General features: G+C 53.1%; 7 protein-coding genes across 7 annotated transcripts; 3 read left to right on the top strand and 4 right to left on the bottom strand.

Moving 5' to 3' along the window:
• Positions 1-105: 105 nt before the first annotated feature.
• On the bottom strand, positions 106-903 carry PSV08DRAFT_358019 (acyl carrier protein-like protein). Its single transcript, XM_066092948.1, has 6 exons — positions 634-903; positions 567-584; positions 430-510; positions 330-378; positions 239-277; positions 106-183 (listed from the first exon to the last, which is right to left on the bottom strand). Exons 1-6 carry the CDS (start codon positions 856-858, stop codon positions 152-154), a joined length of 444 nt encoding a protein of 147 aa, XP_065949963.1. The 5' UTR covers positions 859-903; the 3' UTR covers positions 106-151.
• Positions 904-1,178: 275 nt separating this feature from the next.
• On the top strand, positions 1,179-2,354 carry PSV08DRAFT_2094 (uncharacterized protein). The gene is made up of 3 exons (XM_014222809.2): positions 1,179-1,560; positions 1,638-1,903; positions 1,956-2,354. The coding sequence occupies exons 1-3, from the start codon at positions 1,265-1,267 to the stop codon at positions 2,084-2,086; spliced, it is 693 nt and encodes a 230-aa protein (XP_014078284.1). The 5' UTR covers positions 1,179-1,264; the 3' UTR covers positions 2,087-2,354.
• A 1-nt stretch (position 2,355) lies between these two features.
• Positions 2,356-4,205, bottom strand: PSV08DRAFT_376168 (surfeit locus protein 6-domain-containing protein). Its single transcript, XM_014222808.2, has 3 exons — positions 4,177-4,205; positions 4,024-4,116; positions 2,356-3,969 (listed from the first exon to the last, which is right to left on the bottom strand). Exons 1-3 carry the CDS (start codon positions 4,192-4,194, stop codon positions 2,491-2,493), a joined length of 1,590 nt encoding a protein of 529 aa, XP_014078283.1. The 5' UTR covers positions 4,195-4,205; the 3' UTR covers positions 2,356-2,490.
• A 482-nt stretch (positions 4,206-4,687) lies between these two features.
• PSV08DRAFT_397993 (uncharacterized protein) lies at positions 4,688-6,611 on the top strand. The gene is made up of 3 exons (XM_014222807.1): positions 4,688-4,886; positions 4,934-5,982; positions 6,037-6,611. Exons 1-3 carry the CDS (start codon positions 4,745-4,747, stop codon positions 6,439-6,441), a joined length of 1,596 nt encoding a protein of 531 aa, XP_014078282.1. The 5' UTR covers positions 4,688-4,744; the 3' UTR covers positions 6,442-6,611.
• A 1,076-nt stretch (positions 6,612-7,687) lies between these two features.
• On the top strand, positions 7,688-8,590 carry PSV08DRAFT_346189 (uncharacterized protein; the record flags this gene model as incomplete). The annotated part of the gene is made up of 2 exons (XM_014222806.2): positions 7,688-7,933; positions 7,997-8,590. 2 exons carry the CDS (start codon positions 7,688-7,690, stop codon positions 8,588-8,590), a joined length of 840 nt encoding a protein of 279 aa, XP_014078281.2.
• Positions 8,591-9,608: 1,018 nt separating this feature from the next.
• PSV08DRAFT_192942 (uncharacterized protein) lies at positions 9,609-14,176 on the bottom strand (the record flags this gene model as incomplete). Its single annotated transcript, XM_014222805.2, has 2 exons — positions 9,609-10,127; positions 10,204-14,176. The coding sequence occupies 2 exons, from the start codon at positions 14,174-14,176 to the stop codon at positions 9,940-9,942; spliced, it is 4,161 nt and encodes a 1,386-aa protein (XP_014078280.1). The 3' UTR covers positions 9,609-9,939.
• Positions 14,177-14,984: 808 nt separating this feature from the next.
• PSV08DRAFT_406535 (checkpoint protein kinase) lies at positions 14,985-23,019 on the bottom strand. Its single transcript, XM_014222804.2, has 11 exons — positions 22,454-23,019; positions 21,912-22,370; positions 21,709-21,845; positions 20,381-21,334; positions 19,782-20,295; positions 17,536-19,733; positions 16,773-17,030; positions 16,496-16,726; positions 15,984-16,442; positions 15,775-15,930; positions 14,985-15,687 (listed from the first exon to the last, which is right to left on the bottom strand). The coding sequence occupies exons 1-11, from the start codon at positions 22,908-22,910 to the stop codon at positions 15,205-15,207; spliced, it is 6,306 nt and encodes a 2,101-aa protein (XP_014078279.2). The 5' UTR covers positions 22,911-23,019; the 3' UTR covers positions 14,985-15,204.
• Between the last annotated feature and the right edge of the window lie 385 nt (positions 23,020-23,404).

Genomic DNA, 23,404 nt, shown 5'->3' with positions numbered 1-23,404 from the left:
AAACAGGCAAGTAGTCATAACATGAGGAGGTGGATAGCGTCAATTCTATCAGAAGTACACTTTGCCGACCTCGGCGACTGTTTTACAAGGAGGCATATATATAGCAATGCCGGTAGAACCGACCACCAAGTCCACGTCCATCTTCCCCGACTCAGTACCCAGCTTCTTGGATATCATCTAGTGCGCTACCACAAAGTCAGCATACAATCCACGGGATGCGTACCAAATTGCCACTCACCATCGGGCTGGGCAAGGATGTACTCCACTGCTTGCTTGACTGTGATATCATCAGTATGCCAAAGCCGTCCAACATTCTCCGAAATACATACCGCTGTGAATGGCATCAGCTTCCTTGTCGGGAATCTCAATGCTGAATTCCTGCACCACTGTCAGCTTGCTCTTTCGCATGTAGCCCGCATTGCGACTAACCTCCTCAATTGCCATGACCACTTCTACGGTATCCAGGCTGTCCAGACCAAGGTCGTTGTGGAAGTGGGACTCGGCATTGAGCTGTGCAAAAATAAGTATTCGCATTGCAAAACGGCCATGCATAGTGGGAAAGCTACCTTTGAGGTGTCGTTGACCTGCGATTGCGTTAGTGACGGGCCCAAAATTCGAGCGCATTCCCATTACCTTGTCAAAGTTCTTCAGCAGATCCATTATTCTGCCAGTGACCTCGTCCCGTGACAGACCAGCGCTCGCAGCGTAGCACCGTACGGCCTGGAAGTATACGGAGGGGGTGATTTGCTTTGGCTGAACGAAGGAGCTTCGCGCAACGGGGCGAGCCATTGCGGCCTGGCATCGTGGTGCGGCGCGGACAGCGGACCTTGCGGACCTGAGGAGTGCTGTTCGGAACATGTTGAGCGATTTGCAGAGTACCGTTGGCGAGATAGCGAGGTCGGTGGAGGGTGGTGATGGCGGCGCTCGACTAGAGTTTAGAACTTCAGACTAAAGTTACATTACGTTAGTCAGCCGTCAGGAAGCCTTTGGCAGCATCAAGCAAACAGACCTCCAAAACAACAAACAACGACACTAACAGTGATTTTCAAAAAAGCAAGAATCGATTATATAGAGTCTGGAGTATTGTCTAGTGCACGTCTCAGACCTCAGAGTTGCCTCCCAATCCTCGTTGCCGTCATTGCTGTTCTTGGCCAATCGCAGCTTCGGCGTTACAAGCGACCAACCTCAAGTTTCGAACTTGGCGACAACCTCTCCGCATTCGACAGCAACCCACGACTCGCCCACGACCCCATCCACGCTCACAATGGCCAGCGCAAAGCCATTGACAATGCTGGCACGCAGCCGCCCAGCTGCCACACTGCTCCGCTCACCACACTTCGCGTCCGGACGCCTCCCCTCGCCCGCCACAGTCGTCTTCTTCTCTACCACCCTCTCCCGTGCCGCCACCCCAGCAGGACCCCCGCCGCCAGGCTTCCGGTTACCGAAACCCAAGCGATGGGATGAAGGCGAAGGCGCATTGGACCGCGCCGGCAAGTACTTCCTGCTCATAGAGATGTTCCGTGGCATGTATGTCTCGCTCGAGCAGTTTTTCCGACCGGCGTAAGTAAGCCCCTCTGATGGCGAGCTGTGGGATAGCCTGTAGTCTTTGACAGATGGAAATCTGACTGTTTCGGAAGATACACCATCTTCTACCCTTTCGAGAAGGGCCCCATCTCACCCCGCTTCCGAGGCGAGCACGCTCTGCGACGGTACCCCACGGGTGAGGAGCGTTGCATTGCTTGCAAGCTCTGCGAAGCCATTTGCCCTGCGCAGGCCATCACAATCGAGGCTGAGGAGCGCATGGACGGCAGCAGGAGGACTACGCGCTACGACATTGATATGACAAAGTGCATCTACTGCGGTCTGTGCCAGGAGAGCTGCCCTGTTGATGCCATTGTGGAAGGTACGTTTGCTATGAATTGTAAGGTTACAGAACAATTATTGACGAAGCTCAGGCCCCAATGCTGAATACGCCACTGAGACGCGTGAGGAGCTTCTGTACAACAAGGAGAAGTTGCTGGCAAACGGAGACAAGTGGGAGCCGGAAATTGCTGCGGCTGCTCGTGCCGATGCACCTTACAGATAAGGGGAGTTCTGGACCCTGTGACATCGTTGTAAATACTATAGGAGCGGTTCTACTCGACAACACCAAGCGTTGGGTTTCTTTTGTCAATGCATCATCAGTATACTAAAAGAACCGCCCTTGACATATACAATGACTTAATTACAGGTTTCACGTGGAGCGAATGCACAGATCGTGTTGCCGGTTATGGAGAGAGCAATTGGTATACCATTTTTTCTTTGATAGAGAGAGCTAGCACATGAACACCAAAACAAAGTTCTTGTAGAAATCATTGTAATATTCAAGACCGCTTACTCCATGATATGGTATCAAACGCCAAAATGCTCCCTAGATAGCACGCACGTTACCGCCTCCTTTTTTTTTACCGGCGCCTCCCGTCCATGATCAATATTCGTACAACCTAGTGCTTATCGTGCCTTCATAGTGCCCTCAAAGCCTGGCCGCTTGACTTTCTTGCCAGGCTTCTTGACCTTCTTTTTCCCCTTCTTCTGTCCCTTCTCCTCCCTACGCTTCTTGAGGTTCTCCTCGCGCTTCTTCTGCTTCGCCGCTTTGCCTTGCTCCACATTGGTAATCCTTTCTTTCCATTCCTGCGTACTCTTGTCCTTTTGTTTTTGCTGACGCTTCAGACTCTTCTTGAGAAGGCCTACATCGTCGAATACCTTTTCTCCTTGTGCTCTCTTCTTTGCAGCGAGCCATAGCTCCTTCTCTTGGATATCTTTACGCTTATCCTCGTCAAGCGCATTGATACGGGCTTGCTTCTTCTGTGCAGCTTCAAGCGCTGTCTTGCTATCCGACTTGCCCTTCTTTTTTCTTGACTGCAAGAATCCAGAAAGATTTGAGTCTAGATGTTGCCCGTCCCAAGCGACATTGCCGAAATTGAAATTGCGTTCAACCTCTGGTGATCTGGCAGGGAAGATGGAAGGGGAGCCCGAGCCGCCTCTTATGCGTGCTAGTTGTTCTTCTGCTTGCCTGCGAGCTTCATCATCCTTTGCTTCTTGACGAAGGGCTTTCTTCGCAGCTTTTCGCTCGGCCTCCTTCTTCCGCCGCGCTTCAATGAGTTCTGCTCGGTTCCGGGCAGGCCGTCCGTCTGGACCGTCAGCCTTCCGTGCCGCACGCATGGCTTCTAGCTTTGCATTCAATCGCGCGCGAAAATTTTCATGACTTTTTGGATCAATGGTGTAAGGCTTCTTGGCTTTCTTTTGCGACGCCTCTTCAGTTGATTGAGGTATCGACGAGGCTGATGAGCTGGCTGAGGCGACAGAAGCTGTGGAGGAGTTGGAATTGGCAGCAGTAGATGGAGCTGTAGACTGACCCTCTTCGACAAGGCCACTGACGTCTAATGCTTCAATTTGATCGTCTTCATTTTCAAAATCGTCAGCAGCCGCGTCGTCATCGTCCTCTTCTTCCTTGGCGTCGTCCTGGTCCTGGTCCTCCTTGATCTCTTTAGCGGTGGCGAGGCCTTCGAACGCTGTTTTTTTGTTCTTCTTTGCCTCCAACTTCTGTTTGTTCTTCTCCTGCTTCTCCTTTCTCTTCTCTCTCCGCTTCTCTGCCTTGGCCGCAGCTTTGGCTTCAGATTTTGACAAGGCCCTTGTCTCGGCAGTCTCGTCGTCATCATCTTCTGGTTCGACAGGCTGAGTTTTCTGCTTTTTTGCTTTGCTTTTGATCCCCTCTAGGGGCTTCTCCTTTGTGATATCCATGTCCAGATCGGACGATTCGGCCTCGGAAACCTCCGTGTCGGCCTCGCCCTCCAACTCACGTTTCCGCTTCAGCGCGTTCTCGTCCATGACATCTTTGGCGCTTTTGTGGGAGGCAGGATCCAGTTTCGCACGCTTGGCGGCCTGTCGTTCTTCGAGGGTTTGCTTCTTTCCTCTCTTTTGCCATTGCGTCTGCAGACATCATATCAGCATGGAGCGAGGGCGCAGAAAGGCAGAGGTGCATACGCTGGTGATACTCTCATCCTTTCCATAGTATTCCTTTGCGGGTATCAAGGACATGAGCCCTTCGAATGCCCGCGCGTGGCTCTTCAATCGTTCCTACAGCTTCCGGTTAGCGGCAGGAAGGATGGATAGATAGGCAACACTGTCGCCACATACCTCAAGATTGTCCCCCATCTTGTATCAGCTAGATGCGCGCGAGTATCAGCAAGGCAGGTGGGCATGCAGTGGGCGGGGCGAGTGTGTCGTGTGCGGGCCGCGAAAATCGAGGTTTGAATGCATAGAAGCCAAGATTTCGCAGACACTTTCCGCGCTTGGACCCTTGGTTTCAAGGGCCAATCAGCGGCGGCAATCCAGGTCTAACCAGAAACAACCTCGCGTGCTCATGGCTACAGGCTCCTTCACCACCAGCATCGCCAGCAGAGCCCTGCGGATTGATGCGCGTCAGCCCGATCCACCTGTCACTCGCCCTGCGCAGCAATAGGCCAAGACGGCGGCGCTTCTGCTCCAAGTATACGCTCATATAAGACTCATGTCCCTAGCGGGGAGACGCGGCCGCACAGCCACACAGAGGCAAACACAAACCTGAGCGTTGACTGCTTGTCACATATCCTAGGCAACGCTGCCCAGGACTGCAACAACAGTCCTTGTGGCACGCGGCAACACTCTCAAAGCCACCGTCGCACACGCTCTCTCCCCGTCGTCAGTGCTCGCCTCGTTCGCTCTCATGGCCGCGCCCGTTGTCGAAGCAAAATCACTCTCTTCACTTACAGCACTTGCCTTTAACCCACCATCTTACCCAAGGAATCCGACGCATTTTAGGCATGATCCGCTAGTCCTGTACATTGCGCGTGTTCCTGGTAGCAGAGGTACGGCTGCCCGATTTTGCAAGTCAAATGTATCCTGACATCTCCAGATGTTTTTCTTTCACCTATGAAACCACGCGAGAAGGTAGTGACCGCAGAAGACATCCAAAGTTCATTGTACTATGTCCACGTCAACCAGCCCGAGGATGCTTACCTCGTCGATCCTCCAGAGCTGAGAGGTCCTGATGCTGTAGGCCAAAATCCATCATCTGTCCCGCTGGTTCCGCGGAAAGCGGTTCCGGGGACTTCTAATGCTGTTCCCCCAATGCGAAAACCCGTTCCAGGAACCCTGGCTCCTATTGATAATTACTCAAATAGCCACAATATCAGCGCTGGAAACTTTTCGCAAAGACCAGGGGTACTTGCGTCAGACTATAGCAGCCCACGGCGCTCATTTGACTCGACCCAACACCAACAGGAAAACGAGAAGCCACCACCGCTGCCACGTCGGCGATCAGAAAACCCACCACGTGAACCTCCGTCACTCACGCTCATCCGAAGAGATCCGGCATCTGGCGCTCAATGGAATGTTGCCCGTATTGAGGATCCTCCAATTGTTGAGATTTCATCTTCAGCTTTGAGAGACCCCACCAATAAGAAAAGGTCTGGGGCACCGATGTACATCCAAGTGTTCAACCCTGGATACTCCAAATTCCTTCACTCGGACTCCTCCGACAAATCTCAGCCACCTTTGGTGAGCCGAGACAGTGGTTTCTCTACTCAGTCATGGCAAAAGGGACATTCTGGAACAGTAGAATCGCAAGCAAGTGGCCAGGTCGCGAGTGATAACGTATTCCGTCGACGCATCTGGCTGGAAGGCTCACAGCACTTGGGCCATGCATTTGGACACAGGAAGAATAGCTCTTACGATGCCAATTACGCTCGGCCTAGTTCCAAAGGTAGCTATACTGGACAGGCTGAGAGACCGTCGATGGACCTGCGCTCTCCGTTCTCACCTTCATTCCAGGCGCATGACGATCAGGCACATGGCAACATTCAAGTTTCTGAAAGACAAACAAGTTTCCGTGGCTATGTCTTCACAAGCCCATGGAATGGGCGCTGCGAGTTTGTTACCGGCGTGGGCGGAGGGTCCCTCAAGGTAGCTATCCCAGCTCTGTCACATTAATATCAAAGAGACTAATTGATCTACTAGTGTCGCCACATCATTCCCGGACTTCAAGGAGCACCAATCTCAAGTGCGAGTTTGAGCGAGCTCAGGTTTAACCTCCCCAGTGGCCCTAAGAGATCCGCAGCTAGAGGAGCTGAAGCATCTAAGCGGTCTTCCTTCTTTCGCCGAGGTCGCCATTCTCGCAATAACTCCATAGCATCTATTAATGTAGAGGAAAATAATGAAGACCGCATGGATCTCTCTCTTGGACAGGAGTTTGCAGGAGGAGGTATGGGCGGCAAGCAGGCAAAACTTGGAAAGATTATTCTTGAGGACGAAGGCCTGAAAATGATGGACTTGCTAGTAGCGGCCAACATGGCGCTGTGGTGGAGAGCATATGAGAAGGCTAATGGCGGTTCGCGATCCAGGAATGATAGCATGGATCTCTAGTCCTGGGACATCAAAGTTTCTAAATTTGACGAATATACGGACTGCTCATGATGATCATTACACGTCATAGGCGAATGGCAAACTGGGGTGGATAGGGGTCAGAGTTCGATAGGTGTGCAGTCGTTTGTTTATACTGCATAGCTATGGTGCACTGCCATCCGCTAGGAAACAGACACTTTGGATAGTTTGACAGCCAGGATCTATGGCTCTGGTCATACTCGCTGAACATGCAAAATTCCCGAGCAGGTTCAGCAGACTTTGTATCCATATCTGGCATGGAAACAGTACTTTGGAAGTACTGCACAGAACCTTGCTGGAGGCTATGTTATTCTCTCATTTTCGGTTTGTTTCTAATTACGCAATGTTTCAGCATCCACTTGCTGGCAAAATAAGAGCCATATGGTAGATGTGTTCAATGTTTGACCAGAACCCATCGCTGCAGGAGGCTCCTACTCAATGTGGTAGTCGAAAGGTATCTATATATTCAAATTTCAGTCAATGTGCATGTGTCATAGCTCTATGATAATGTCTTGAGGCCAAAGGCAAGCTTTGACACCAACCATGTCTATGCTCAACTACCTTTTACCAGGTACTATCTTTGGTGGAGCACGGTTGCAATACTCAACAACCAGAATTCGGCATGGAATAAGCACTCTACATTCTGTTTCAGAAACGCGTTACTATCATGCCCTAGTTTGATATTGACGAGTGCTGATTCAATAACTCAATTTATTTATGCCAAGTCAGATGGATGAATAAAAGAGGGAGCTACGACTCAAGCAAAAACGCACTGTTCTCGCACAAGCCAGCTGTTTTATGAAGCTCAAGCTTTCCTTGGTCAACTGTATTTGCAGAGATAGTGTGCGGTAGTCGAAGTGGAGATGGTGGCCGAAATGCAGGGCTAGAGAAAATAGACGTTGGAGATACAAATAAGACTGATGCATAGTTTGACTGCAGAGGCAACATACAAGGGAAGAGGAACAGGCAGGAAGTGGGCATCTCTAGTATACTGATGTTGCAAGCACGAAGGCGCTGCCCGTGTTTACAGTGGTCATCGTGACTTCCATCGTCTACACTATGTAGCTACTGATTGCCTCACTATCATCCACAACACACTTAGCTTGAAGCCATCTCCCTTATCATTCTCTTGACAATCCCACCTAGTAGTTGTCAGTTATCATATTTACTAGCTATATTGATAACTTGACAACCTCGCCCCGCTTGCCTATCCGACGAACTCTACGTTATGCTGGTAGCCAGCCTTGTTCTCATTCCAATCGCTGCGGCAGCCATCGCACCGGCTGTACAGGACCTCGCTGATCTAAGGAGCATGATCAATGCGGCGGCGAATTCTATTGGGGGCCCCGATAACGCAGTCTTTGGCTTCGGTTTCAGCAGCCTGGTTGGCAGTAACTCAATGGACACTGCCGATCTCGTGAACAATATCACCAGCACTATCCTGAGAGGAAAGTTTCAGCTCGACACAAACAAGGTGTGTTTTCACCATACGTTTCATGTCTCGATACGAACTCGAAGTTGACAGCCAGAACCCCAGACCGAATGGCTCACTGCTGTAAACACGGTCAATGTCTCCGTTGCCATCAACTCTACGTCACCTTCAAACACGACGACACCTACACTCTCACTGAACGCGAGCGGGATCACTCCAACCGTCCTTCCTACTGCAACACTCACGTTCGGTAACGTAACAAGCGATCTCACCAAGCCATACCTCGAATACGTCCAGTCAATTCCCAACCTGAGCAACAACCTGACGGCACTCGGACGTAGGTTCCACAGTGAAATGAACGCTCCCGTCAGCGACGCCATTAGCAGCCTGCAGCTGACTCTTACGGTATTCCAAATAGCGATGCTAAAAGCCAACCTCATCACTTCTCTAGCGGTACTACGTACAATTCGCGCAAGCAGTGGTCTAGAAAGTGCACAAGCAGCATGGGGTCGCCCACTCAATCTACCAAGCGGCGAGGGTGACGATGCTTCTGCCGAGCTATCTGAGACTCTGCCGAGCAGCAAGGCGTTGACAGCAAGAGGTCAATTGAAAAGACCACAGCCTGAGAACGGGAGATTCTACACGCACCAGGAGCTTTGGAATAGGAGTGAAACCCAATCCGCGAAGCGAGTGACATAGCCAATGATTGTTTGAGAACATACTATAATCTATGTGTGTATTTTACTCCATCTCCCCTGCCCCCTCTTGTCCGTAAATAGTCCGTCAGGTAGTAGCTCTTCCTCTTCACCTACTACATGAAAAATCAACCTTTTTTTTTCCACCAAACTTTTCCATGATCAGAAAATATTTCAACTCAAGGAACAGATCAACAATGGCAATAGAGATAGATGGATATTTGCAAACAAGTGCAGCTAAGCTAAGCTAACGTATGATAAGACAAAACAAAGGGGGTTGGGATATCTTCAAAGAGACGTGCAAGAAACAACCAAAAAGGCAAAACGGATCGAGACAAGAAATCAATCCATCAGAAAATGGAGACAAACAAACAGCAAGTTTCAAGTGCCAAGTTGCGAAAGAGCAAAAAAGCCCAAATTCAAAAGAAGAGGAAAGAGAAAAAAAAAGAGACAAGAAATAAAGCAAGAAACGCAATCCATAACCTCATGACCAAGAAACCCCCCCCCCCAAAAAAAAAAAAGTCAGAGAAGACGAAGACAATGAAGAAGAATGACCCAATACTTAGCAACCCTCCCTACCCTTGATGCCCCATCCCATGCCCATATTTTCGTTACTCTCGATCCCACCCCCCCCCCCCCCCCCCCCCCCCCCCCACCTCCTTTCTCTCTCTTTTTCCTACCCTTGGCACCAAAATCCTTCTAGATCCCCTGCAAAAAAAAAAAGATGTAGTAAGGAACAAGGAGAAAGGGCAAGACTAGTACGAGGAGACACCCGAGGACGTATTAGAACCCTCCTCCCCCCCCAAAAAAAGGGACGTTTTGTGTTGAAAAGTTTCTAAACGGCGGGGAAAAAAAAAGGAAGTAAAGTAAGTAAATCAATGGGCGCAGTCCGGTTGGCCCTGATACGACAATGGTTTGTCGAGAGGTTGGAAAGAAGAAGAAGAAGAAGAGGAGGAGGATGAAGATGAAAGAAATATGGAGAAGATAGAGAGAGAGAGAGAGAGAGAGGAGAAAAGAAAAAGTAAAAATAAAAATAAAAGAGTAAGAATACACCTGATTAAGGCGAATAATTACACATGAATGGAGACGCACTAGATGCATTGTGACATGCTCTTCTTTCTCATTACGGTTTCAACGTTCAAAGAAATCGACCATCGACCATCACCTCCAATGATGGGAAGGGGAGGAACGCGCGAAGGGGGACAAGGAGGTAAGTTTGTCCTCTCCTTGCAAGCCTCTTTCTTTCTCTCACTCTCTCACACTCACACACTCTCTCTCACACACTCTCTCTCACACACTCTCTCTCACACACTCTCTCACACACTCTCTCTCTCACACACACACAAACACTTCTTAAACCAAAACCCATTCACTCCCTCTCTTGATAAACTTGTCCAGCATAAGTGTGACATCGGAAAGGACAAACCGACAGATATAAAAGCCAAAGAACTCTGCGGCATGGCGAGTTGACAGTTCGAGTCCAACGTGAGTGGGTGAAGAGTGCTTGAGACCTGGGTCTTCGACTTGACGCGCAATTTGATCTACAAGAAACCATGCAGTTAGTAAACCATTGCAGAGCATAGAGAAGGGGAAAAAAGCAAAAAAAATTAGACTTACCCAGTATCTGAACTGCATCAAACAAGCGCGCCAAAGATCCCATATATCCTGCATTGGGGCCCTCAAAGTTCATGCCCGAAATGTCGCGCTTTGCAAAACGTATGCTTGTCAAACTCGTCATGGGAAGGGTGGCCATGAGAAGCGTATCCTTGGGCACCTCTGTACTCCTCGTGGTACCGGTAACCATGTTAGCGAGATTGACACCAGAGTTCTTGGACCGCAGTTTGCGCCATGACGCCAGGTACGACTTGCCCTGGGCAACAGCACCCTTGGGTACAAAATCTTGGTTAGTTGTTGGCCCCTTGGAAAAGCCGTCTGCAGATGCTGCGCCTTCGCCCACGGTAGTTGCATCTTTGAAGAGAATTGATACAGATTGGATACCAACTTCGTTACCGAGCTTCTTGGCTAGTTGAGCCTGCACCTGGTCAAGCACTAGTTCGAGAGACTGCATCTCTTCCAGCACGGCATCCGCATCGTTTGTGTCGACAGCAGCTAGCTTCTGCAGAGCCGCTGTGAGCATGTCGCAGTTGGCAATCTTGTCTTCAACGTTCTTTAGTTTGACACCCTTGACGCGCCATACATCGCGAGGAATGAAAAGCTTTGTTGAGAGATAACCACCACGAGGGTGCGCGATAGTCTGATAGAAGCATCGCATCAACCAAAATGGCCTCAGCAGATACGAGTCCGGACATGGCTCCAGTGGAATGGGTGCATTTGTAATTGCTGGACTAGGCGAACCAGGCGAAAAGGGCGAGTGAATATCACTCTCGAATAAATGCATGCCGCCGCTTGGCAGGCCATCAATGTTAAACGTGGGAAGGCTAGGAGTCGGGATGGGCAGTCCGGCGTTGCTGGGTTTCCGTCCGGTGACGGAAAAGGTTGTGCTGAGCGGCGTTCCAATGGATACGTCTGAGCCATCTGGGCTAGACATGGACAGATTCCGCTGCTTCAAGCTAAGTGAAGACTTGTTTTTTCTAATACCCAAGGCTGGGGTTTTTCCGGTTTTGGGGGAACCTGGCACAAGGCCAGGCTCGCTTGAGACACTGTGTAGCATTGGCGACGGACTAGGACCATTCTCAGAAGGACTGTACAGTGCGGGCTGTGGCGAAGGAGCGGCAAGATTGCTCTGTTGGGCGATTTGCGGCAGTGCGGGCAATTTGAATGTCGAATCCAGCGAAGGCTTGCTAGTGCTAAATGATGCAGCAGCGGCAGACTTTGGTTGCGCAGGAAGATCAACGGGCACGTCCTTTGCTGGTACGGGCGGTTTCTCCGTATGTGGTGCGGGCGGAATATTGAGCACAGATGTCTCGATCTTGAGCGATTTAGCATTTTGCCCTGATAATCTGCGGCTTCGCACAGAAGCGGCATCCTTGGTTGCGGTATTGGGTCGGGGCGTAACCTCTGCTGCATCGGTCGTATTGGATGCTTGTGACTCGAGAACTGGCGGCAGTGCAGGCAGAGCACCAGACGGAGCAGGGACTGCGGGAGGCGAGTGTACTGGCGGTGGTTTGGATGGCGGATGGGCCACTTCAGTGACGGTTGAGAGCGACGTTCCGCCTGTCGTCCTGTGCGAGGAGACTGAACTGTTGTGCGTGCTTGCAGAAAAGTTGCTCGAGTCTGATTGCCGTGGCAGCGCTGATTTTGTTTGCAAGTCGAAATCGAAACCATCCAACATGTACTCTCTGGTCATCTCGTCGAGTAGCCTTTCCTCCTCTTCCGCCTCATCGTTGAAGGTAATTTCGGCAGTCTCGCGGACGTGTGGTAGTGCCTCATTGCGGACTTGGTTTTCTTTGTAACGATACTTGGCCGCTGCAATAGCCTCTTCGCGTTCTGCTTCCCGTACGCGCTCCTTGGCCATTTCCACGTTTCGCATCTTGGCCGATATTAGATCGGCTGGCGTGGACATGTCGTCATCATAAGGTTCGTAACCGTCATCGTACGCAGCTTCAACGGCAGCATCGAGCGCCGCGTCAAACTCTGCTTCGGTCTCGCCGCTTGGGTTCCGTAGGTGTTTTCGGCGTGGCCCTCCCGGGGACATGGAGTGCACCGAAGAGGAGCACGAAGAACCTCCGGATTCGTCTATGGTGTCAAGCCATGAGGTAGATTCGTTGCTGTGGGCTCGCCGATGGTGCGTCTCTAGTGTCTGCTGCGGTTGCAACAACCGGCCGGGCTCGTCGGATCTGGATTCACTCTGGCTGTCGAATAGGGGTGATTTTGATCTCCTTGGCGAGAGGGGCGGGGGCATATATGTGCGATCCATTGCTGATTCGGCAGCCGAAGAGCGACCAGAAGTAGCCGAAGGCCCAAGTCTGGCAGGCGGTGGCTGGAGACTGAATTGCGAGTTTTGCATGCCTTTTTGCACATCGCGGATGGCAGTTGAGATGACCGACTCGCGGGGACCTTGGTAGTCGCTGCGCAGGGGCAGTTGGTGACAAGGGGGTTGTTCTGGTTCGCGGGCGAAAGAGTTTTCGTACACCGAGGCGTCGTTTACGATTCGAGAAACAGAAGCAGTTTGTATTACAGCAGGCTCTTCGTCGTCGTCCTCTAGTAAGAGCATTGAGCGGTGTTCGTCCAGCGATTCCCCACTCATAGGGCGAGCGGGCAGTGACTTGCCGCTGCCATGGGTATAGGCAGGGTCGAGTCGACGGAGCTCTTCTATCCGGTTGGTATATGTTACACGAATGGCGTCCAGCTTGCGCCTGTCCTCCTCCTGGGAGCTGCGGACCATGACCTGCTGCAGGAGCTTGCATGCGTCCTCGTACGCCTCCATGGCGCCCTCGAAGTTCTGGGCATTGTCGAGCAGGACGGCCGTGTTTGCCTTTTGCAGCGCCCGCGACAACATTGTTTTTTTGTCCTTTTCCCTCCGCTCGCGGGTGCGGGGCGGGGTGCCTTGATAGTGGTCGTCCAATTTTGCGCTGGTGTTGCTTTCGCTGCGATTGTGATCCCGGCTTGGACTCGTGGCGTGGGTTCGGCTTGCGGTCCGGGAATGGTCTTTGCTGTGGCTCGCCGCGTGTTGGCGTGATGCTGTGTGCCTGTGGCCCAAAGGGGTGGCGGCGGCGGCGGCGGCGGCGGCGGCGACGACTGCAGCAGCAGCGACTGAGGGCCGCCGTGCTGTCGACGGCCGGCCTGGGGCCGACGCAGAGTCGTGCCTGGGGTCAGCCTCGTTGAGGATGGCGGGCGAGGCGAGGGGGGATTTGGCCAGGACCTTGTCGACTCTGGTGCGAGAGGGGGGGCGCTGGACAGGGGGCTGGGGTGGAGTGGGTTTGGAGTTGAAGTAGTCTCGCGGGGCATTCACGGACTGCAGGTTGGGGGCAAAGAGGCTGGCTTGGGAGGGCGAGTCTGCGGCAGAGCTCGAGGTGGGCGTGTTTGGGTCGTAGACGGTCGAGGGCAGCAGGACGGGGGGCAGTTTGGGCAGCCTGGGGGGTGCGGTGCCTGTGGGCGGGGGGTCGTGGGCCGGGGAGCGAGGGCGGGAGCGGCGGGGACTGGAGGTGGGCGAGCGGGCGTTGGAGTTGTGCAGCTTGCTTGGGCGGGCGGGCGGCGAGGAATGGATGCGGGAGTCGTCGTGCGGGAGTGGTAGGGGGCCATTGGCAGGGCCGGTGGTAGAGGTGACGCTTAGCCTGCGCGAGTAGCTTGGCTGGTGGTGATGGAGTTGGTGGTGGTGGTGGTGGTGGTGGTGGTGGTAGGGCTGATGGTGCGACTTCCCCTCATGGTCGGCCAGCAGGGCAATTGCCTCTGCTGCACCGTTGGCTGCGCTCGACCGTCGCCTGGAAGAAGCCGAAGAGGGCGGTGTGGCCCGGCTGTGGGGTTTGGGCGAGGTGTGCGGGTGAGGGTGGGCGGCGTCCTTGAGCGAGGCTGACCGCTTGACCGCTCCCACCGACGACGACGACTGCAACGACAGCCGCTCGCCTGTTGCGGGCAGCGGTTCTGCGCGCGCCTCTGCTGCTGTGGCGGCGGGCTCGCCCTGGGGGTTCATGGTGGAGAAATGGAGCAGCTGGGTGCGTGTCTCAGGCCGAGCCAGCGGTTAATGCACGGCGGATGCGGGCATGGTTGGCCAAGCAGGAACGCGCTCTGGGCGTGCAGAGACGGAGGCGGGCAGGGCGCGAGAGGCAGAGGGGGCGGGGGCGCGAGGGCGAGGGCGAGGGCGAGGGCGAGGGCGAGGGCGAGGGCGAGGGCGTGGGCGAGGGCGTGGGTGTGGGTGAATGTATGCAGCGGGTGGGCATGTGGGAGTGGGAGCGTCTCTCGCCGGCCTCGTCTCGCCGGCAGTCAGTGCAAGTGGTGCAGCACGAGGCCCCTAGCCACGCTCGCTGCCTCACACGCCGCCTGTGTGGAGCGGCGACGGCGGGCCACATGGCGCCAAGTCGTATTGGTCGGGCTGTCAGGGGTGGGCGGGCCCAAGCCGGCCTAGCGCAGGCCCATGTCGCTCGACTTGTCGCTCGACTTGTCGCTGCCCTCACCCCTCTGGGACCGCTCCTCTCCTCGCCCGCCAGACCCTGCAAATCCGCCCACCATGGCCGCCCCGTATTCTGGAAGCCTGCGCCTTGTCCTCCAGCCCGGCGCTGACGCCCGCCTCGTGTTCACCCATACGGCTGCAATCTCTCGCGCCCGCTTGTCCAGCCTTTCTGGTCCGCACCCACTGGGACCAAAGGGGGAGGGCCCACTCGACGCCGCCGACGCCAAAAGCATGCCGCCGCAAAAGCAACCTCCCCTCCCACAAACACTCCGTCGTCCCCGATGCGGCTCCTGCTGCTGCTTCTGCTTCGTCACCAGGCCAATGCGACATGCACCGAATCTCGACTCGATTGGCTCATCCTTGTCTTTGCTCCATCTGCTGTTTCCGTGCTCATCGTCATCCCCCCATGCTAACCCCTACTAATCCTGCCTGCCTCTTTGCTGTCATACACACGCTACCTATTTCATGCCTTACCCTCACCAGCCCCTTGGCCACCAGCCCTCGCAACGCTCCCATCCTCCCCTAGACAACCACCCGCCTCTACCTCGTCTTCAGTGCAGATCCGCCATCATGTCCTCCTCCGCCTCCAGACTATCGTCCCACGCAGTGTCCATGGCCTCCCCGTTGTTGCCCTGCCTCTTGTTCACCCGCTTCTGGTTCTCAATGTACTCCTTGCTTAGCGTCATCCGGTAGTCGGCATCCTTGACCTGCTCCGCAAGCTTGTTTGTGCGGACCGTTTGCGCAAATAGCGCCTGCTGCTGCTCCTTCTCGCTCTTGGCCAAGGGTCCCTGTTTCGCGTCCAGGTAGAACCGTAATACCACCCCAGCTCCCGGCTTGTCACTCTCCTCCAACCGCCCGTTCAGCTGCCCGTCCCTGATCAGCCCCTCAATATACTGCGACATCTCCTCCCCCGTAGCCCCCAGTTGTCTCGCAATACTAGACACTGGAATCGCAGAGTATGTCCGTGACAGCCGTGAAACATACGTCCTCGTCTGGCTACTGATAAGCTCCCGGACTAGGCCCGCATTGCCATCCTACATGCTCTCGTCAGCCCTCCATCAAAACATGCTATCCCGCCCTTTCAACCCATGTGTCGCAACAATCACCTGCATCGCTCTTACCTCTGCCCATATCTCCCCACCCGCTTGTGCCTGAGCCTTCAGCTTCGGCATCTTGTCCAGCTCTTCGTACGCATCCGCCAGCGCCTCGTATCCCTTGGATGCAGCCTTGATGTTCTTCATCGCGCTAGCATTCGCTGTCCGTGGAATACTCCCAATCTGTCCGCGTCAGCCGGCGCTTGCTCTTGTCTCTCTTTCCCCCCATAACATACCTTTCCCCCTACCAGACAGTTCACTAGTACCCACTTTTTGTAAGCCTCCAACATGAGCCCGTTGGCCGTGTTGGCAGACGGAACAACCAGCACGTGCTCAAGAAACTGTTGCGCCTTTTTGAAGCGCCCCAGGCCTAGGTACGCCATGGCGCCCAGAACATAGTACTCTTGTATATCCGTCAACCCAACCCGGTCCGTATGGCCAGAGTTCTGGTGGATGTACTCCCCACTACTCGCTACATCTGCACACGGAACAGAGTACTCTAGTCCCTCACGAACCGCGCTTGGCATCTTGGGGGGGAGTGTGTGGATGTAATTGTCCAGGATGGGTTCAGCGGCTGCGTACGATCGCGTCTCTAGACATAGATGTATGAAACTGACGTGGACCGAGGTGAAGGTGCCCGTGGTAGGGTCAAGTCGCATCATGGCCGACCGTATTGGCGCAATAGCAAGGCTCGGCTGGACATGGTCAGCTTCTTCTCCTCGTGCCAGCCACGCCAACTTGAACCTACTGATCCACACCCACGTGCTATCTCCTCTGTGTACTCAATCAGATTCTTCCACTCTTTCCCCACGTAGCGCAGCTGTATAGGATCCGCAGTTTCGAAAAACAACACCGTCTTGTTCCACAAATCACCTCCAGGCTGTAGCGCCTCGGGTACGCTCTTCTTCTCCAGCAGGGCGGCGATACGGTTGCGGAGGGCAAAGGCGTATGCCATTGAGTTGACAGCCGGGTTGAGTGTCTACAACGTTAGCAAGTTTCAACCAAGTGCCCGGAAGCATACCCACTACAAGCACATCTTGTGGTGTATCCGCGCCTTTTGCCCAATGTGGTGCAGAGACGTTGGACAATTGTGCGACAAAGCTGCGGGCCTTGAGGTCGTAATCCCGCCTCTTTTCAACATCGGGACTGTCAGGCTGAAAAGACAACAGCAAGCTGCTTAGGTCGGCCGACATGGTCGCAGTGGGGTCGAGTGGTCTGCGTGATCGAGCGAGTAGCTGAGGCGGCGGGCGGCGATGATGATGATGTGGGGGTGGGTAGATGCTCTCTCACTCTTCTTCTATCTTCCAATATCCTGAGGTACAGAGTGTCGCCTTCGGTTGTAAGTAAGCTTATTGTCGCTGCTTGCATACACAAAGCAAACAAGCCGGATGTCAAGAGAAGAAGTGGCAGTGGGACAATTGTATGCAGTGTACCCAATAGTACAGAAGCCGGAGGTGTACAAGCTCCCCGCAAGCTCAAGGCACCCACGCTATGCACGGACGCAAACACCAGAGTACTACTCCCCGCTGGGCACCGCACTTGCATCATATCAAATCAACCAAGAGCCACGCAACACAACACCTGAAATGCTCGAATTCAATTCTCTTTTCCTACGAGATGCGAGTCTAACAAAAAAAGGGATATAAAATCATTGCTCATGGAGGTATCACGTACGTCTAGTCATGTCAAACAACTCCAACCAATGCAAACCCCCAAACTCCACAATCGTAATCCTTATCTCCGCTTCACAACTTCCTCCATCCGCCTCACGAGCACCTTGAGACCAACACCCTTCTCGCAGTTGTTCTCAAGATACTCCTCCATCTTCTCCCTCAACTCCTTCATCCCCTTGAGCACCGGCAGCCGCCTTCCCTCCTCGCCCTCAAGATGCATCAGCGGGTTCAGCAACAAGTCAAAGCACTCGTGCCAAATCTCAGTCTGCCAGTATCGCTTCAAGTTCTCCTTGATCTTGTACGTCTTGGTTGCACCTGAGCCCAGAGTAGCCCCTCGTTCAGCAACTGCCGAAATGTACTTTCCAAACAGGAGATTGTGCACAATGCCAGCGAGACCGTGGTAGTCGATTTGGTGAGTCCAAGGCCGCAGCTCACGCATCTCGGCGCAGTCGGCCTCGGTCGTTGGCCAGTCTGCGATAAACTGCACTTCGGGCTTAAAGGCTTTCATGTCGATGCCTCGACCAAAGTCAATCAGTGAGATGCCCTTTGCAGACCACCCGTCACGCCCGTCGCGCTTGTACTCGGAATCCCAGTGCTCATCCTTCTGGAGTGCGTCGAACCGTACCAGAACATTATCCGACTTGAGATCGCCATGTATTATGCCCTTGGAGTGCAGAGCCTCCACTGTACGGAATAGTTCAATGGTGAAGAACATGGCTAGCTGTTCGTCCATTGCCCCATTGTCTGCGCGAGCATGGTTGACCAAGTCGAGCAGTGTTCCTTGATCGCGATACTCTTCAACCAGATAGCACTCATCCTTGAACACGTGCATCTCGTATGCACTGACAACTGACTCAGCTGCTCGTGACACACCTAGTCGTCGTTTGGCCTGCCGCATAATGTAGAATTCCCACGGTGTTGGCGGATCTTCCATCTTGATTGCCTCCAGATGTTGACGCTTCGGACCAAACTCACCCTTGCCCATTTGTGAAGGCTTGTTCTCGTCATTTTCTGCTTCTTTGCTCTCCACCAGGTACACTGGAGCAAATGCACCCTTTCCAAGCTCACGTTTAACAACATAAGTCCGCTCTGTCCCAGGAAACTCCAAAGTAGGACATGCCCCGACATTGGCTGCCGTCTTGTCCTGCGCATTCTTGCTCAGTTTTGATACTGCTTTTGTATACTTGCGAATATCCGCGCCTTTTCCATAGCTTTGCTCCGTGTCGGCGTAGTAACCCTCGTAGCTTTCCAAAGGAGGTTGGGTTTCTTGTAGAATAGTCTTACGGATACTATCATCAACTGGGTTGCACTGTGTGTCCTTGATGATCGGTCCACTAGGCCTGGCCACTGTAACTGGAGGCTCTTTTGCGGCCAATGGCTTGCGCTGCGGCTCGTCTAGGGGCTCTTTGGGCACTGGTTTTGAATCGGTCAGAGCTAGCTTTGCAACTTTACCTGGCCCGTCAATGACTTGTCCCAGAATATCAGAGAAGGGGCTACTGCAGGGCTCCTCATCATCATCTTCCATGATAGCAGGCGTACCCTTTGACCGCGAAGGTGTTTTGGCTGCATAATACTCCTTCTGCGCTACAGCCGTGGCAATGCCCAGAGACGACTCAGTCTTTTCCACAATCGGAGTCATGAAGGGTAGCCGGTTGTTGGCAACGACGACTGGATCTCTATATGGTCGCATAGCAGGGTTGTAGTCTTCAGGTGGGACAGGGACGAAGCGCGTTGGGAGAGATCTTGGTCCTGAAGGCGATGTAGGAGTGACGACCCGCTCGTCCTGTTGGTGCTCCGATTCGCCATCTACGTTTGATGTTTCATCAAAGGAATCATCTTGAGATTGACCAGAATGCTCAGACTCATTCTCAGACTGATCTTGCTCGTCATCCTTTTGTCCAGGTTTGATCTCGGTAAAGTCAGACGACTCCGATACGCTCTTTGCATCTGTATCGTCTGAACCGCTCTCATCGTTGTCATCACCATCGTCGTCGTCGTCATGGTTTAGGATCCTAGTGCCGAGCGTAAAGTCACCTCCAACTGTCGTCTCGTCTCCATATTCACTTGTAGCGCCGGATATACGGCCAGTCCCTGTGCTCTCGGCGCCACTAGAATAATCATCTTCGTCATCCTCGCTACTTTCCTCACCGCTCTGGACTTCAGAAGCATTATCATCAGCATTCTTCAGCGGCTCATTGAAAATATCGTAGATCTCATCCATCGCTTCCTTGGTGTGAAGTGTCATAGTCATCTCGGGGCCGGCCTTTTTCCGTCGCATCTTGGACTTTGCAGGAGAATCCAGATTGGCTTGGACTATGCAATGTCAGTATAATACATACCTGATAGACCGCCACTACTTACTCGTTTGCGTTTCTCCGCGGATCTCCTTGGTTTCCATGACTTTGATCTTTCTAGTCCTGTTGGCACGCTCTTCACGTCTGGCCTTTTTCACTGCCTTCGCTTTGTCTACATCGGCCTGCGAGGGTGGTGCATTTTCGTCATTACCCATGTCATCGTCAACACTTCCTTTCAACGGTACTGTTTGAGGCTTAGCAATTGGTTCAGGTTCTTGCTTGGGTGCTAAAGGCATGGCCTTGGGTTTTGTTTGAGCAGCAGCAAGTGCCGCTTCGGCATCTTTTCTTGCCTGCTCTTCTTGTCTTCGCATGGCAGCCCAATCACGATCCAGCCACCCCCTGTGTTTAGCTCGCAATTCCTCAAAAGAGTACTCTTCAGACATTGGGTCTTCATGGTTAGGATACACTTTCTCCAAATCGACAAAGACGACCTCGAGCCGTCCTGTCCTTGGATTGACAGCTTGTTGGTATTCACGTAATGGATGAGAGTTGACGTTTTCGTCATTGAGATTTGATTTGCTCTGAATACATGAATGGCAAAACGCCCACCAATTAGTCCTGTAATCGTAAATATGTGAAGGGGCCGACGGAGGTAGCTCAACTCACCTCATCCTTGAAGATTGCCATTTTGGGAACGCCCGTATTCTTCTTTCCAACCTTCAGAGTCTCGCCAGCCCAAGGCCGTGCCTCTTGTGCGTTCTCCTTTTTGCGATCCGCCAGCGATCCAATGTTGCCCCAACCTTCAGTGCTGCCACTCGAGGTGGGCTTTGCCGCATCATCACCATCTGCGAAAATGGCGAGCTTGGCTTTTCCTGAGCGCGATGTACCTGCAGCGGGCTTTGGCTGAGCCTGCGCTTGTGGGGCAGGAGCGCTTGGTGAGGCAAGGGCAAACGGGTCTACCTTGGCCGCGAGCGCTGGGCGGACAGCGGGCAACGCCGGGCTTGTAGGCTCCTCTGCTTGTTGCGGTCGGCTCTCGCATCGGTGCTGGAACTCACCATACTTGCGAATCAAGCGCTCTGTTGGGCGGGCCCCGCGCTCAATGCCCATGTTGTACACTTCCTCTGCTTGTGCATAGCGGCCTGCAGACTCTAGCCAGGCGGCAAACTCTTCATAGTACAGCGCAAGCTCCTCGCCAATGTGGTGTCGGGCGAGGTATGCAAAGGTTTCGCGGGGCGCATCTGAGAAGAGATGGATGTAGTGGAGCCAGAGCTTGAGATAGCGGGCGTCGTTTTTATATTGCGGCGACGACTGGAAAGTCTTTGTTGCACGCTCGAGCAATGGGCAGAGCTGCGACTGGGGTGTGTTCTGGGCTGAAGGGTATGCGTCCAGGGTCCACTTGACATAGCGATCGTAAACATCGAGGGGGTCGTCCGAGTCGTCAATGGCCATGAGCTCCTTCTCATACTGCAACCGAGTCGCGCTGTTGGCATCTTGCATCTGCGACGGTGAGGGGGCTTGGCCGGCGGCCGATGTCAGTGGCGGTGTGTATAGTTGGGCGAGGGCTTTGGCGGAGCGGCCGCTGGGGAGCGACTGTATGTTTTCCTTCTGGTTTTCAATCACCTCGAAGTCGATGAGGTCGTCGGAACCCATAGTGCCGGCAAAAGGGAGGGTATCACAAAGAAAAAGAGAAAAAGGGGGGGTATCAAGAATTGCGGGCGGGAGAATCAAAAGTTCCTACCTGGCGTGGGTGTTGTTGGTTGTGCATATGTTTCAGGGCCGGCGGCGGGGCAGCGCATGTGTAAATGCACGCTAGGGGGGGCGCGCTTTCCCTCATCGCCTAGCGTTGCCCGGGTAACACTTAGGCCAAAGCCACACCAGTGCATGCTTGTCTTTACTACAAGTCCAAATCCGGCCTTGTTACTATTGTATCTAGTTCTTGCTACCCCATAGTTCCTCTTGGATCCTCAACTGCCCGCGTTCTAATCAAAAATTACACCCATGCGTCCCTTTGCTTGGTGTGAGTTCATCAGCTCGACCATTTTGGGTACCTCTTCCAGCGGGAACGCTGTCAAGTGCGCCTTGATGTTATGTTTTGCAGAAAACTCAATCACTTCCCTCATGTTGTAACATGCTGTATCTTAGTCAGCTTCCATTATCTAGTCTCGAACAGAAAAAAAGGAAGACAGGCTTGACTTACTTCCATTGTTCGATCCCTTGACTTTGTAACGACCCATCGCAATATCCAGGCCATTGAATTCAAGTGGCTGCTGGGGAATACCTACTACCATAATCATACCCTCACCAGGCTTAACTATTGCCGGGCAGTCATCATACGACTTCTTGGCCGCCGTGAAGTTGACTGCCGCATGTACACCGCCGCCTGTGAGCTCCAGTATCTTCTTCTTGTAATCCTTGTCCGTCATGGAATTGAAGGTGTAATCTGCACCGCAACTCTTTGCTTCTTCTATAGCCACGTCGGTAATATCAATGCCAATGACTTTGTGGCCCATGGCCTTGGCATACTGGATACCCATGTGCCCGAGACCACCACAGCCGATGACTGCAAGCCAGGACCCAGCAGGTAACTCGCAATCTGCGATGCCGTGGTATGCGGTTACACCAGCGCAGAAAAGAGGTGCGGATGTTTTAGGATCCACTGTTACGTTCAAGTTAGCGCCTCGCCCTCACATTTATCTCCTCATCCCCAATCCGTGTTGCTTGAACGGGACATGAACTGACAATTCTCAGGCAAAACGATGGCTTCTCTTGCATCCACGACTGCATACTCTGCAAAATACCCATCAGCACTAAATCCCTGTATCTTGGTCTGCCCAGTCGAACACCAGACGTTGCTGACGTTCTTGCAGGAATAGCACTCGAAGCAGCAGTCGACGGCGCAGAGGAAACCCACTGCATCTCCCTCTTTGAACTGCCTGGCTACTTCTCCTGACCCAGTCGCAACGACCTTGCCTGTGCCTTCGTGGCCGATGGTAACAGGGTTCTTGCCAAGAATAAGACCTTGTTCATTGGGCTCGAAAAGCATCACATCAGAGTGACAGAGAGATGCACATTGCATCTTGATGAGGAGTTCATGCTCGCGGGGCTGTGGGATAGGTACTTCATTGAGGTGGAGCTTGTTGTCTCGCGCATCATATTGCTGCGCTCGCATAGTCTTTTGTTCTAGCGCAGAGCTCATGGTGGATGCTTTGTTCAAGCTAAAAATGACGATTGGATTGTGACAAGTGGTAATGGAATGAAGCGGAAATATGTAAGCAGACTACCCCAATATCAGCAATCCACAAGATGCAAGTCTTCTGAAATTGCTGCGCCGAGAAAAAACTGGACACGTTGTGCAGTGGAGCCCTTTCAAGTTGTGCTCATGCCTTGACCGGAAATGGTCAACCGCTGCACAATAGTGGATTGGAAGAGAATTCCCGATCGTCCCAAGAGCGAGGTGAACCCCGCCATACTCAGTCCGCGGCCAACATGCAAGTCACCAACAAGGGAATAGTGTTTCTCGGGACGTCCCATGTATATATTGTGTGCTACATAGAATTATGTGGCTCCAGTGCCAGCGCAGAAAGAACACATCTAAATCGGGGGTATACAAGAACAACATGCGCCGAAGAGGCTGCAAAACGACGCGCAAATACTCTGTAAAACATAGGAAATGACAAAGAAAAAGGGTAT

The sequence above is a fragment of the Bipolaris maydis genome (assembly GCF_028858645.1).
Source record: "Bipolaris maydis strain C4 unplaced genomic scaffold PSV08scaffold_1, whole genome shotgun sequence".
Lineage (NCBI taxonomy): Eukaryota > Fungi > Ascomycota > Dothideomycetes > Pleosporales > Pleosporaceae > Bipolaris > Bipolaris maydis.
Note: the sequence above shows the minus strand (reverse complement) of the source record. Positions and strands in the feature narration are given on the sequence as shown.